This window comes from Gymnoscopelus microlampas (assembly GCF_963454915.1).
Source record: "Gymnoscopelus microlampas genome assembly, chromosome: 6".
NCBI lineage: Eukaryota > Metazoa > Chordata > Actinopteri > Myctophiformes > Myctophidae > Gymnoscopelus > Gymnoscopelus microlampas.
In genome coordinates, this window is record NC_139943.1 from 57,564,296 (window position 1) to 57,580,880 (window position 16,585).

Genomic DNA, 16,585 nt, shown 5'->3' on the forward strand with positions numbered 1-16,585 from the left:
AGAGGAAAGTAACAATGATCAGTTTAAATCATCAGCCCAACATAAGTTCTTTTTTTAGAAAACTGAAATGACCTTTTTGGTTTCATAGTTCCAGAAAATTCTGTCTTCATCAAGGATGAGTTCTTCGTCTACGGCGGCTGATTTCTGGACCACACCTACATTCTGGACCTTTGTGCTTCCATCAGGGAGCCACGCCCAGTTCATGATATCCAAGATTGGTAAAGGATCACCAGTCTCATCAAATGAAACGTGATCACCAAAAGATGTGGTGAAGTTGATTTTTTCCAGGTAATACACAAGCTAGAAATGGTGAAGAGCAGAATCAGGCAGGACATGATTTAAAAACCTACTGTGTTGCATTGACAGGAACTGTTATATTAAAGGTAGAGTAAGTGATATTTTTGGGTCAAAACAAAAAGTATTTTGTTAAAAGGTTAAAGCACTATATTCTGATAGTAATCATTGCTATACGATACGATACGATACGATAATACTTTATTGTCAGTTCACACTGAAATTTGTCTTGCGACCCAGCAGCCATGTATGCAACAATAAACAGTTCACACATTTGACATGACACAAGAAAAACAAAACACAATACAAAATACATACATAAAGACATACAAAGACAAGAGCAATGTCCACCTCTCAGCCTACCCTTGGCCTATAAATCCTGATTAAGCCTCAGTGTCGTCTGATGGACAAAGGACCTCTTCAGTTTGACCTTATTGTATGTAGGAACACCGTATCTCCTTCCTGAAGGCAGCAACCTATATTCTCCATACAAAGCATGGCTAGTGTTTGAAGTGATATTCCTTGCCAACCTTATCATACTATCATTATACGTAGTTGTACAGAGCCTCTGAAGTGGCTGTCCAACAATCTTATCATTGTTACTGAACAGAGTGTTTGTTCAGTAACAGGAGTCTTCCCGTCTCTCCAGCTCTTTAATAAACAGAAAATACATTTTCCGGTATGTGTCAAAATCTCAGCCAATCAGGAGAAAGTATCCATTTTTAAGCTTCATTTTTATAGTGTTCCAGTTCCAATTTTGCCTGCTCATTTCTTAGTGTAATCACTTCCGATTTCACTTGTTTAATCTATATCCTGATTGAGTTCTATATCCTGATTGGATAAAATTGGAAATGAAACTGAAACGAAAATGCGTTTTCTGTTTTATAAAGAGCTGGAGAGACATGGAGACTCCTTTTACTGAACAAACACTCTATAGCAATGAGTACTATCAGAATATAGAGCTATTTAACACTTATTTTAACCAAAGAAAATCACTTACCCTACCTTTAACTACCCCCTTGCATTATTTATAGTACAAACTGTATTCTCTCTCTCTTTCTCTCTCTCTCTCTCTCTCTCTCTCTCTCTCTCTCTCTCTCTCTCTCTCTCTCTCTCTCTCTCTCTCTCTCTCTAAACTACTAAAGATCCGACTATGTCTAGTTCTCTTGTTTTCCCACCAATGTCATATTTACACGTTATTATTCTAAATTTGAATCCACGTAAACTGTGAATTCCACACCTGCCATGGCTGTATTGTCTGCAAACTGAAAGGCCCTCTTCCTGGCACACACTGCAGCATGTCATGGAGGGCATGGGCCAGAGCATACACAGCCTTGTACACATTATAGTCTGCCCTCAGTTCAGACACATCCAAAAGTGTAGTTTGTGCCGTTCCTAGGTCCTCTTGTCCAGTACAAACCCTTCCACGAGCATCCACCCACTCTGATGGAAAGGGTGCAAATTTACACCGAAATGTGTGCTCCCAAAACTGCCTCACCTGAAGGAACAACAATGAGGACCTAATTAATATAACCTGAAAATCAAGTCCTATATTGCGCTGATCAGAGCAATGTCAGTGAGTTATGGCCCCAATTGTGCCCCATATGTGTGCAATTTGTTTTAAATTATATATATATTTTTGTGTGACTATTGTCATGGCATATCCCTGAACAGCATTTGTGCCATATAGGTGATGATTGGAGCAACGATGTACTTGCAGAACCCCTGAAGTGGTCATTATTCTAAGGAATTGGAAGTCTGTGGGACCACCCACCATGTTTGGAGCCTGTAGCATGCTGGGAACTGGAGTTATGGCTGTTTAAACCCCAGCCAATAGGAACACAGAGGGGGCGGAGCAATGGTGCGCCTGTGGCCCCTGGTGTGACTATTCTTATGGCAGACCCAAGCCCCCAGAACCCAGTGGTTGCAATGAAGCGCATTGGACATGCTGGCCATTCATAGGTACTGCAGCTTAAAACGGCTGGGGCCACTGTACATGAACGAGCGAAAACGTTTTTGACCAATGGGCTCGACTCATGAGCTTGCGCACAAGCTTGTGCATGGGGCTGCGCACGAGGTGACACAAAACACGTCACAGTGGCCCCAAATAGGCCTCGCCCATCACACTTCACAACCCGGAAGAAGGGGTGAATTCGCCTCATGGGCTGGATGAGCAACTCAATGCATGTGGATGGGAGGCGATATCCGGTGCCCTCTCTATTATTTTTAACTCTATGGGCAGACCCCTGACCAGTGTTGGACCAATGGTGCGACTCGCAGGTCCGTATGTTAGGTTTGTCCACCGTCCACGTTAATATAGGATAAAAAATAAAAAAAACAGATGAAACAAAATACTCACTATGTTATTTTCATGGCTCTTGCCAGGGTCATTGTCAGGATGTATATTCAACAAGAAGTCCTTGAGACCTGGTATCTCTCCACGACGAATGGCAAAACCCAGGGTGCCTCTCAGGTATGGCAAATAGTGAGGAATCTGGATGGTAGTATCTGTCCTCCAACCTGCAGCGGCAGGTAACATCCATTGCATACCTGCGACATTCTGCTTTACCACCTGTTGATTGTGTTGAAATACAATAATAATAATAACAGACAGACACACACGCGTCAAAAATGTTACTTATTTTTATACCAATACTTTTGTACTTTTTCTCAAGTCAATTTTGAATTCCGGACTTTTACTTGTAAAAGAGTACTTCTACATTGCAGTATTGATACTTTTATTAAAGGAAAACATTTGAGTACTTTTTCCACCACTGATCATTACACAAACCTCCTCCATGAGATTAACTATGTAAGTCCCATATCCAAATAGAATGACCACACGAGCTGTGGACGTCTTCATCACAGTGGCAATCCTCTGAAGTTTATCCAGGTCATTGTCCCAGGGCAGAGCCTCTGAATAAGACACACAACCCAGACCAGACTGGACCAGGTCAGACTGGAATGTTAGGGCAGCATCGTGGCCATAGTCATCATCACTAAACAACAGTCCTACCCAAGTCCACTCAAACCACCTCATGATCTGGAGCATAGCTTCCACCTGATTGGATAGAGAATGAAGGGATAAATGTTTAAGTTAGATACAGATAAATGTTATTTCATACACAATAGGTCAAAATAAAAACATAAAGTGACTAAGTACATTTATTCAAGTACTTTACTTAAGTACAATTTTGAGTACTGTACTTAACTACAATTTTTTTTGTATTTTCACTTTACTTGAGTACGTCCAATTTTCAGTACTTTTACTTCTACTCCACTACATTTCAGAGGCAAATATTATACTTTTACTCCACTACAATTATTTGACAACTTTAGTTACTAGTTACTTTGTAGATTCTGATTATTAATACAAAACATACATTAACCACAATTTATCTTATACATTTGAAAACGTGAAATGGGACATCCTGCACAATGCATACTTTCTACTTTTGGTACTTTAAGGACATTTTGATACCAATACTTTTGTACTTTTACTCAAGTACATTTTAAATTTCAGACTTTTACTTGTAACAGAGTATTTCTACATTGCAGTATTGATACTATTAAGTAAAACATTTGAGTACATTTTCCACCACTGACAGCAACACATATAGCCTGAGTACCAGATTGATTTCACTCATAAACCCAGATCAATTAAAAACATATGAACATTGCCTCCATTGTTTCCAGAAGCGTGAGGAACACATTCTTTGACTACATCAGTCTACACATAAATCTTATGAAACTGTATTGAGGACCAATACAGCATGAAAGGTGGGTATGTTACTGGTCAGAAACATTTCACTTGTACTAGTCCATCTTGGGAGTTTCAGCAATATTCGAAATGCATCATTATATGCCACCTTTTTTAATTTTTGCATTACTATAACACATACATGGGCAACTGGCGACCATGCGGCCCACAGGTTAATATTGAAATACGGATATATTATTGATTTCAGCTGTTACAATTCCAAACATGCAAACATGACCCGCTTTAATTACTTCAGTCTTTAATTTCTGACAGTATATTTCTATTGTTCTCTGTTGATCTCCCTCCCACTTAACCCCCTACCCCTCTTCTTTTTCTCTCTCCCCACTCTTCTTTCTACGGAATTTAACGTTGCGATGGGAGTGTTGTACAAAAACGAATTTCACCCACTTTTTTACCTTGTAAACCTGTGATGTGACAATAAACCTGATTCTGATTCTGTCTATATTAGTAGCTAAATGACTAGTATTAAAATTCTATTGTCTTTTTTATGTCCAATGTATTTGTATTTAAGTTCATAAAGTTAACATAAGTATAACTAAATGCATTTGAATTTAAATAAAAATGTTACTTTTCAGGATTCCAATTAAAAAATCACACCCAGTGTGAAGAGAGTGATGCCTTTCATGGGTTCATTTCATTAAGCTATTTTCAGCCTAAGACAGTTTTAAAATAACTTTATATTGGCAGAAACATCTTTAAAATATTTGAACTCTCTTAAGTTACTTATAAATATTTAAAGTACGTTTACTCAAATTCTAGATCGGTCGTTTTAGTATGTGTGTCTGTGTGTGTGTGGGCTCGAGTGAATGTGTGTGCCAAGTATTTTTACTCAATTTAGTAACTTTCAAGTGCTTTGACTTAATTAGTTACTTTTTACAGACTTGATGACAATAAATAGCGCCCGCACTTAAAAAAAAACGTTTTTTTTTAAAGTGAGCTTCCGTCACTGTGATGACCTTAAATAACACCGCTCACTTCACACTGGGTGTGATTTTTTTTACTAATTTTAAGTATTTTTACTCAGTTTTTGTGTGTGTGTGTGTGTGTGTGTGTGTGTGTGTGTGTGTGTGTGTGTGTGTGTGTGTGTGTTGCACTCCTGTTTGTGTAAATTAGTGTAACTGGTTGCATCTTTGTGTTGCAATCAGCCGCAGCTGTTGAGACCACAGACACAAACATGTTGAGGCCGTCCGCAAACATACGGACGGACGGACGGACGGACGGACGGACGGACGGACACACACACACACAGACAAAGTCAGTCCTTGGAGTGGCTAGCACCACTCAAAAATAGCCCCAAAAAAAGCAGATCTACAAGCTCAGAATGCACTGCACTGCGATGCGTTTTGAGCTTGTAGATCGGCTATTTTTGCCATTTTTAATAGCATTCATTTACGAAAAAAGTACGGAGATAAAAGGTGTCTGCCTTCTGACAGTATATGCAATGTGGCCCTCTGGAGTGAGTGTGGAAACATAGTGGCCCTCTCCATCATCAAAGTTGTACAATAGGCTTTGAAAAGTGCTATTTTAAGATTATTCACTATAGTTGTAAATCAGTGAATCCACATCTCCTACAGAGAATATACAGTGAAAATGTCGAATGCATTCTCTTTTGATGCTGTCAACAGAGACCTTAGGCTCCAACCTTTTCTGGACGAGGACCCACTTGAAAATCTCAAAGTGTTTGCGGTCCATCTGACCACTTAATAGGCAGCCTGTGTTAAGTGGTCAGATGGGTGGGCCACATGCATTTTCAGTTTATGTTAATGATTAATCAATTGATTATGTTCTGGTATGGATAAGTTCCTATGTATCTATCAAAATTAAAACACATTTTTTTCCCCTTTTCGTTAGGTTAAGAAGAAAAACTACCATGCCAGTTTTTTTTATTTTATTTTGTATATTATATGTTTTTCTCTTTATATTAATATTAGTATTAATATAATTATTATCAATTCAATTATCTTTTTTTTTTAAATTTATATCATTTTGCTTGCAATATCCTGGGCCCCGGCCCACAAGTTGGGAATGGCTGCACTATAAAAAATGTTTTTAGTCAATTGTGTGGAACATGAAGTACCTGGAAAACAGTAGTGGGCATAGTTCTAAAGAAGGATGGAAACTGATAGAGATCACTCAGACAGGAGCAGCCGGCATAGTGACTTATCTGAAAAACAGCAATCAGAAAGCAATCGGAACCCAATGTGCTCTTTTAGCAAAAACACTCATCCTACCTCATGATCATAATGTAGACTAAATACACATATGCATCCTTAAGCATTGGACAGCGACACTGTCACAAAACATCAAAGTTTTAACCCCCAATGAATTAGGTTCTTACTAGACAAGGCACATGTGTGATGCACACTTGTAGTTTGTATTATAACATTGTTGTGACCTATGAGCACAGTGATCGGTACATTAGGTTTAATACTACAATGTTACAAATTTGACATCCGTAATATCACTCCAAATTGTGTACTCTACCCTCCTTTTTATAAAAAAAAAGACGTTCCATGTGACCGTGGGATGCGACTCAGGGCTGCAGGATTCCTACTCTCAGGTATGGGCAAAGAATCAAACTTCTAACACAGATGCATTGTGCTCTGACGTTCTGAAAACCTGCCCCACACTCCATTCTATTTTTCAAATTGTAAAAAATACCAAAATATATGTAAATAACCAAATAACCAAAATTAAGCATATATAAAAAAAGGTTGTGGTAAAAGGGGATTCAAGTAGGAAACTTACCATGGGCACTCTGTACAAACCCAATATTCTAGAGATGGCAATAGAACTTATTGAGGTAGAAGGACCCACAATTCCGAGCACTGGAGGAGACCCAACACAGCTCTCATCCAATTGGAACTGTTCCTCTCTCCCACTGACCAATGACAACGCTGCACGGAATGTAACTCCAAGCGTGTAACAGTTATCATAGATACTGTATCCCAGAGTGACATTGGGGAGCAGGCTGGAGTTTCTGTTGATCTCATTAATTGCAAAAGCCATGGTCTGGGCCTCTTTGAACCCTTCAATGTAAAAACTATAACACACACAATTACACTGTCACCTCGAATATCGTTGTATCTCCATATTTCAACTTTAAATGGCTAAGACAGCATCCATACTGGATGATGCCAGACCCACTGCACACAGCATTTTCCTCACAGAGGAGCACATTCACTGATAGGCTTCCATCATAATATATACTGTGTGTGTGTGCATACATATATTTATTTACATATATTTACATACATACATACATACATACATGCATGCATACATACATACTTACATACAGACAGACAGACAGACAGACAGACAGACAGACAGACAGACAGACAGACAGACAGACAGACAGAAATACATACTGTACATACATACATACATACATACATACATACATACAAACTTCAACTAATCCTGGTACTGTTCATCAAAACAAGGTCCCTCTTGCTTGCTCTTGTATGTGTGATACTCACCCATAGCAAGTGGGCTCCTGTTGCTTGGAGGTGAAAGACAGCTCAGGGAACACAGAGGAGACGTGCATCGGAAACAAGCCACCCAGAACCACGTCTCCAGCCTTGTAAATTCTGTTGACATTAAACTGTGCCTGTAACTCACAAGAAGAGGAAGATGAGGAAGACCGAGAAGAGAAGGAAGAGAACAATATCAAGTATGAAAGCAGCAGGGCCGGACTGGGACCAAAATTCAGCCCTGGCATTTTGGTCCGGACCGCCCCCCCCCCGCCCCCCCCCCCCCCCCCCCTTTTTGTTTCAACGGGGGGGCGGGGGGGGGGGGGGGGGTTAACTGTTTCAGCCCAGCCCTGCACATGAACTCGGCGGCCGCACTGAGGCGCCTGCTGGAAAGCATCCCAGCCCAAACATTAACGTAACTAATAATTGGGCCGCGCGACTCGGATATGACCGTAATAACCCTAAAACGGGAGCGAAAATATTTTTCAAAAGAAAAAAAAAGGGTTAGGGTTAGGGTTAGGGTTAGGCCCACTGGCCCAGCGGCCCACCGGGCATTTGGTACGCCAAATGGCCAGTCCGCCGCTGGAAAGCAGGTGTATGTCTAGAGAAGCCCTCATGACTGTCCTGCTCTGTCTACAACCTCCTCCCCCCTTCTCTAAACCCATTGTCCAGTTGTTAGGTTTTATACACAGTGTGGTGCCATCCCCTGTGCCAGCTTATGGCACTACGTAATCTTTCACAACGCCCAGCAGAGCAGAGGCAAAAATAGGCAGGGCTTAACATACATGAACAATAATTCCATAAAATAATGTTGTGCGTGTACTGTAATGTGTCAATGACACTATACAAGTTACTATAAAAGTTATTATCATTATTATTATATACATTTTGTCACACATTTTGTGTGTGTGTGTGTGTGTGTGTGTGTGTGTGTGTGTGTGTGTGTGTGTGTGTGTGTGTGTGTGTGTGTGTGTGTGTGTGTCCATCCGTCTGTGACCAGCTAATCTCTGGCACCGTTGGACCGATCGGCATGGAACTTTGCATGCACACTCTCTGGAGGCCAAGGAAGATCCTCTGCCCCAAATGTTTCACCTCTGTCACTTATAGCGCCATCCGGAGGCCTATTTTTGCAAAACCCTTTTTCCCTCTTCATATTATTACTCCTACAGATTTTGTCCAAACCTAAAGAGCCATTCACACTGAGAGCGATAACTATAACGATAACTATAACTATAACTATAACTATAAAGTTCACCATTGTATGTGTTACAGTTGAGGTGTGAACTCTCCCATCCACTTGACTTAGAACAAATATATATGTATAGTTACATTACATTACAGTCATTTAGCAGACGCTTTTATCCAAAGCGACTTACAATAAGTGCATTCAACATAGGTAGGGAACGAAACTACTAATCACCAGAGGTCTTAAGTGCATTTCCCATAAAAACAAGCAACCAAGAGTATACCTAGCGCTAAGGTGAAAGTGCAATATATCTGCTACCTACTTTCTTAAACAGATGAGACACGAGCTAATACAACAATACAAAAAGTGTATCGACTAAACAAGATCCGATAAAACAGTACAACAATACAACAATAGTTCGTACAACTAGTTAACAACAAGTAGGCCATGCAAAGAGGAAGGGTAGTGTTTCTTGAAGAGGTGGGTTTTCAGCCTGCGGCGAAAGATGGGCAGTGACTCTGCTGTCCTGACATCAGTTGGAAGTTCATTCCACCACTGTGGGGCCAGAACAGAAAAAAAGTTGTGACCGTGTCGATCGACCAGACGGACCCTTGAGTGACGAGGCAATCAGTCGCCCCGAGGTGGCAGACCGAAGTGGTCGGGCAGGGGTGTAGGCATTGACCATAGCCCGGAGGTAAGAGGGAGCTGTTCCTTTCACTGCCCTATAGGCTAGCACCAGGGTTTTATACTGAATGCGAGCTGCTACAGGGAGCCAGTGCAGAGAACGGACAAGGATAGTTGTGTGGGAGAACTTTGGGCGGTTGAACACCAGACGAGCCGTAGCTTTCTGAACAAGCTCCAGAGGTCTGATGGCAGACGCCGGAGCACCAGCAAGGAGGGAGTTGCAGTAGTCCAGGCGGGAGATGACAAGAGCCTGGATGAGCACCTGGGCTGCCTTCTCCGTGAGGAAGGGGCGAATCCTCCTGATGTTGTAGAGGAGGAATCTGCAGGACCATGTCACTGATGCGATGTTAGCCGAGAACGACAGTTGATCGTCCAAGGTCACACCCAGATTCTTCGCAGTCCGAGTTGACGTCACCACAGTATTATCAATGGTGATGGCCATGTCTCGGTGCGGACAGCCCTTCCCCGGGAGGAACATCAGGTCGGTCTTGTCCAGGTTGAGCTTCAGGTGGTTCGTCGACATCCACTCCGAGATGTCAGCCAGACAAGCAGCAATGCGTGCCTCCACTTGTGTGTCAGAGGGGGGGAATGAGAGGATCGGCTTGGTGTCATCGGCATAGCAGTGGTAGAAAAAGCCATGGGAGTGGATGACAGCACCAAGAGATGTAGTGTAGAGATAGAAAAGAAGAGGACCCAGAACCGAGCCTTGGGGAACCCCAGTAGTGAGCCTGTGTGCTTCTGACACAGACCCTCTCAGCATCACCTGGTAGGAGCGATCCGTCAGGTAGGATGCAAACAGGGAGAGTGCAGAGTCTGAGACACCCATCCCCTCGAGGGTGGAGAGGAGGATCTGATGGTTCACTGTGTCGAACGCTGGAGACAGGTCCAGGAGTATCAGAACGGAGGAGAGAGAGTTTGCTCTAGCGGTGTGGAGCGACTCCGTCACTGCCAGGAGGGCAGTCTCTGTCGAGTGACCCACTTTGAACCCAGACTGGTTGGAGTCCAGGAGGCTGTTCTGATGGAGGTACGAGGACAGTTGTTTGAAGACAGCACGTTCGAGACCAGAAACCGGTCTGTAGTTCTTGACTTCAGAGGGGTCAAGTGTCGGTTTCTTCAGGAGGGGGGTGACTCTGGCAGTCTTGAAAGCAGAGGGAAAGTGACCAGATGTCAGAGAGGTGTTAATAAGGTGGGTTAAGAAGGGAAGAAGTTCAGGTGCAGTGGAACAGTTACAGTTATAGAGCTCTGTGTCCTTAAGTCTTCGTTCTGTGCTGCAGACTACCTGTTACTACTACATCAAAACTTGTATGATCTACCCTGTAAAAGTATTTTACTGGCCATAGTTGCTTTCTACCCACAGAAACCGTCACCATGGGTCCACTCACCTCAGTGTCCGGGGAGCTCAGTAAGTAGACCTCCTGCCTCCGGACCACAAGGTCATTGGTACGATTCCGGGCACTGCCTACTCAGTGTAGGAGTAGCACGGCTTGGGTGCGGCAAGTCATGCAGTAAGTACTGGGAGCTGATGGTAGGTGTCACGCTCCACCTCAGCAATCCATCCCACAGGAGTCTGGCGCATTGTAACGGAAATAGACTCCCACGTTTTTGGCTGATACTGAAAATAAGCCTCTCCGACCAACTTACTTACTCACCACAGCATCCATCCAGAACTAGAAGGCAGAATATATCTGTTGTACCAGATGAGGGTAACGAGCTAATCCTGGATTTCCTCTTCTCCATCAATCCCTGATGCCGTCACCTCGCTGCCTTTGCCGGACTTGATCGAGGTCTCCGTGGGCACGGTAGCAGCAACTTCAGTGGTGGTGGAGCTGGACTATACTGTCCCATGCCTGGATGCAGCTGACCACTGGACACAGCTCAGTGCAAGACCCAGGGATGATGCCCTGGTAGAGCACTTCAAGGGGACGGGATGGTCAGCTAGGAAGTAGAACTATCAGAAGGTGCATCCCAGGTAAAATAATGTGTAACTCACATGATCCGCACTCCGGTACAGTACGCAGTGTTCACTCTAATCAAACTTAGACTAAGTTTATGCTGATAAGAGCAATGGTCACCGAAGTATAGCCATTTAAACACTGCTATAACACTGCTGCCAAGCAGCGATGCACTTGCAGCACCCAGGTCCACTGTCATACCTGTGCGACCTTGTGTTTGGGAGGTAGGAGTCTACGATCACTTCCTGGTAAAACCGGAAGTGAACAGATTCACTTCCGGGTTGCACCATTGAACTCCACACCCCTAAGAGAGTGTGTGGGTGAAGTTTCAAGGCAATCGGACTAACTGGAAGTAGGAAGGAAAACCCGGAACCATTTTTGACAAGATTGGAAGTCTGTGGGACCACCAACTTAGTTTTGAGCCTGTAGCATGCTGGGAACTGGAGTTATGGCTGTTTAAACCCCAGCCAATAGGAACACAGAAGGGGTGGTGCTTAAATAATTATAGCCTGTCCCTATTGGCCGTCTAACAGCACCTACCAAGTTTGAGGCTTTTAGCATGCTGGGAACTGGAGTTAAGTTTAAACTTAACGGGCGGATGTGGCTCAGGGGTTGTGGCCGGTAGAGCGGCCGGATGGGAACCGCAAGGTTCCCAGTTCGATCCCGGGCTCCCCCAGAGTTGCTGTCGAAGTGTCCTTGAGCAAGACGCTGAACCCCTAATTGCTCCCGATGAGCAGGTTGGTGCCCTCCATGGTTTCCTCCGCCATCGGTGTGTGAATGTGCGTGTGATTGTAAATGCACAATCTATGTATAGCGATTTGGATAAAAGCGCTATATAAATGCACCATTTACCATTTACATAGGGGCGCCTCGCAGGTCTGCATGTTACATTTGTGACGTCCGCCCACCGACTCACCCACCGTCCACCCGCCAGCCGTTGGCTGACCCTCTAGATAATTTAAATATAGGATACCTATGCTTATACATGATTTTGAAATATTTCTGAATGTGTATCTAATTTTCATTTTATTTGTTTTAGCAAAAGAAAAAAGAAGACAACGTCATCCCTTGTGTGCGCTAGAGCAACAGGTTGTGTGTGAGCTCCAGCACATGGAAAATTACCAGTGAGTCTCTAAACACTTCTGATCACACTGATCGTCTGGCAACAACAGACTATACCCAGGTGGATACAAATTAAACATTAGCTGGTGAAGCAAAGGCAGGTGTGTGTTTACTACTACTGATGACATCTGGCCCAGGGGTGATGAAATAGTGACTCAACAGGTGCAATGTTGTACTAGGCCTGTAGCTAGGTCTACTGTACAGCGTCATAATATAGAGAGGGATGAACAACATACATCAATATGGTTCTTGATACAAAATATCCCAGATGTAGACGCAAATGAATTACAGTAGTCTTATGATCGGTGGGTTTCAGATGGGAAGGATCAGTATTGATCACTATTTATAAGAACTCACTTTTATTTGTGACACTGCAAACCAAACAGCAAACCTACTCACTTACATGAGGAAATGGAGAGGCCACCACAACTACCCCTCTCTACCATGCTGATGTGACACATACACATTGATTACAACACATAACACGTGAACCTCATGACACAATTTGATTTGATTTGATTTGATTTGATCATTTATGGTACAAATCCACCGAGGTGCACAGTACAGTATATATCAGGATATCACAAAAAGTCCAAGGACTTATTTCCGTTGAGGTCCCACATAAATGATTACATCATGGTTTCTAACTATCAACACACTTGCCATTTTACCATAACTAAATTAAAATCATTGCAACAACAGCACTCAACAACATAGACATTAAACCCTATAAACACATTGCATTGAACATACTAACACAAATAAAATAGCACATTATATATAACATATCTCTGCTGTCTGGCAGGAACCAGCTAACTCCAAAAAAAATTCAGGAGATGAAAAAACAAACTACACAAATGGAGTTAGGAGGTTTAGTTCATCATTGATAAGAACAGCTAAATGGACCTCCAAGCTCACAATGAGGTTGGAGGTCAAAAGGGGGTGGAGCCTGGAGTCAGCAAAACCAGCTAATTCCACCCCTCTTTGCTGGAGTTAGCTGGTTTAGCAGAAAGTTTGAGGATCCAGTGGAGTTAGCTGGTTTTGTCAGAAGCACATTTTAATACTTTTCATTGGTTAGCGAACCAATGAAAGTTAGCTGGTTCCTGCCGGACAGCAACGACATACAGCATGACCAGGCAGTCCTCCTTCACCACCCTTACGAAAGAAAAATATAATATTGCAGTATATTGGAAAATATCATGCGATATATTTGGCAATATATTTCCATATATGAGATTTAGTATTTATATTTTCCAATATATTGCAATATATGCATAGACCATATATGTGTATATATTGATATATATATAAAATATATATTGCAATCAATACCAAAAAGGGAACTATATTTTTACATGTAATAGTTTGTCTTTATATGCTCGAATATACTGCAATATATGCATGTGCCATACTGTATATGGATATATATATTGTACCATATGTAAACAGTTATATATATATATTTTATACTTTCCAATGCATAGCTATATAGCCTAAAGAAAATACAGTGAAGACAAAAATCTGCATTACACAAACAGCTTTATTGAAACAGACAGTTGCAGAGACCACATTCACCCTTTTACTGTGTGTGTGTGTGTGTGTGTGTGTGTGTGTGTGTGTGTGTGTGTGTGTGTGTGTGTGTGTGTGTGTGTGTGTGTGTGTATATAAAGATTAAAATATTATGCTATTAATAGATTTATTTCTTGGCAATTGAAATGTACTTTGCCCTTACATTTTCAATCCTCCACACTGGATCTTGGAGGTATACATGCATAGAGGCTTGTATATTGTGGCAGATCAATTAGCATACATTTTCTTTTGAACAGCGTCACATCAAATATCTGTTTCCTGCCCCGGAATTCCCTTTTCAGACCAACTACACTGTCAACATTAATCAGTGTACTATATGATCTATCATACTTTCTTCCAAAAGCAAAGCATTTTCTGTCACCATGTTGCTCTACTGCAATGTAATAGTATACAGTGATTATGTGTCCATTCTGCAACAGAACAGTGAAGCTGTTCCTTTTCACTACCCTTGTGAACTCCTGTGAGTAATACAGCTCTCCGTTGACTAGAAGTTGACGGAATATTTTCACGACTGTATCCGTGGTGACTAAAAGTTGCTCTCTTATGACCAGTGTCTCTTCACTAGAAAGTTTTCGAGAATAATGCAAACCAAGGGTAACAATTTGATCGCCTACTCTTTCAAACTGCTTCAGTCTTTTTCGGCCAGTGAAGTTATTAAATAGCTGGATGCATTGAGGAACAGCATTTCTCAGTGCATCATTCCTCAAAAGAGGCAATATTTGTCTATATGTGAATTGTTTCATTATCTGCAAAGGAACAAACTGAGTGCCATGAAACATTTTCAGTATTTCACCATTAAATGACTCGAAAATATACCCAGAATGAGCCCACAAAGGTCCCCAATTCCTGACAGTAAATGTACATTAAATGACACATGGGTCTTTCCATACAGTGTTTCAAATTGTTTGACAAAATCTACAACAAGTTTATCACATTTTTGTATGTCCTCTCTTGTAATGCTGTCTTTGCAAAGTAAGAACATAAATGTGACAAGGACTAACCAGTGCTGGTAAAATGCCTGCGGCAGAATTCCTTTAAGCACAAATATACTATAAAACAGTAACCAGTTCTGCCATTCTGAAGCCTTCCAAAACTTCCTTTGCTGAAGAGATCGGGGCACTCTTGTGATATTGCAAGGAGGCTTAATTAGCAAGAGCTGTTTATCAAGTTCATTCACTTTAGTGCCAATGTAATATGGCTTCTCATGGTTCTCACTGTCCAGCCACATGCTTGCCATTTGGCGAACTACACCAAGATGTATATTATGCATATGGTCAGGAGGCATGCCAGATATGATGTCAAAGTGTGGAATCTTTATCAGACATGTGGGCCCTTTAACACCCCTCACAGATTTTTTGGTACGTAAAGCCTCTCTTGCGTCACTTATGGTTGAAGCGTGGTCCCTCTTAGGAACATCTTTGTATGGGTATACCCTGACAGTGCCATGACCCTTCTCAACTTGTTCACCGGAATGTAAACAGAGGCTGCATCCATAATGACCATTAAACTGGGTCATGTTTTGAAGTAGTATACCGAATCACACATCATAAGAGCTGCCACAACTCTACATTGTTCCAAAAGGCCGTTTCTTGTTATCTTAAAGCCCACAGTTGACAACATCTGACACTCTAAAGTGAATGGCTTTAAAAATGTATTAACATTCGGCTTTTTATCACCAAACCACAAGCCAAAAAGTAGCACATTTTCTTTGCGCACAGGGTAAGGAAGCTCATTTACAATCCCATATAATGGCCAAATACTATATTGTGATGATTTGAATACAGGCACTCCATCACAGTTGAGTGTTAAGGAGAATCCATGACCACAGTCAAGCGGGCCTCCAATTTTGTTCAGATTATTGTACATTTTACCACTTCCAATATCTTCATAAATTTCATAATTACTTGTGCCATCTCTTGACTAGATACAATGTGCAATATCTTCCCTTTTAAGAAGATGTTCCAACTGTGTTTGGATTGGTAAGTAAATAAAGAAGTTTCCATTCTTCAGCGAGCATTGTGTTGCATACAACACAATGGGCCCGATTCATGAACCGTACTTACGAACAAATTTGTTCTTAGACCCACTTAAGAAGTTTTTTAAGAGATTTTGGCATTCACAAATGTTTTCTTAGCTGTGATTTGTTCTTAAGTTAAGAAGAAATCTACGCATACTAGAGAGCACTCTTAGGGTGGCCTTTGAGTTCTTAAGTGTGATATGTTTGTGCAAAAATAATTAATTCTCGAAGTTTCTTCAATTCTACAGTTGTATAATATAGGATTTAAATTACAATAATATTTTTATCATATCTTTAGAGCAAAAAAGGTTCTCAAAGGTGTGGTCTGGGGACCCCCAGGGGTCCTTGAAGCTGTTCCAGGGGGTCCACAGCAAACGAGGAACAGTTTAATCACTTTAACCCTATTTTATACTTTGTTTGAAAATAGCTGATCTACAAGCTCACAACGCGTCCCATTACTGGCAATTTTGAACTTGTAGATCG

General features: G+C 41.7%; 1 protein-coding gene across 1 annotated transcript in view; it reads right to left on the minus strand.

Moving 5' to 3' along the window:
* The window catches only part of LOC311047075 (extracellular calcium-sensing receptor-like), a gene marked incomplete at both ends in the record, with an annotated part of 68,431 nt that overhangs the window by 42,375 nt on the left and 9,471 nt on the right, over positions 1-16,585 (minus strand). Inside the window, 6 exons of the mRNA XM_084059660.1 lie at positions 3,086-3,355; positions 6,824-7,118; positions 7,558-7,688; positions 10,804-10,880; positions 11,259-11,333; positions 12,939-12,942. Coding sequence (XP_083915786.1) covers positions 3,086-3,355; positions 6,824-7,118; positions 7,558-7,688; positions 10,804-10,880; positions 11,259-11,333; positions 12,939-12,942 — 852 coding nt within the window. The remainder of the gene's footprint in view (positions 1-3,085; positions 3,356-6,823; positions 7,119-7,557; positions 7,689-10,803; positions 10,881-11,258; positions 11,334-12,938; positions 12,943-16,585) is intronic.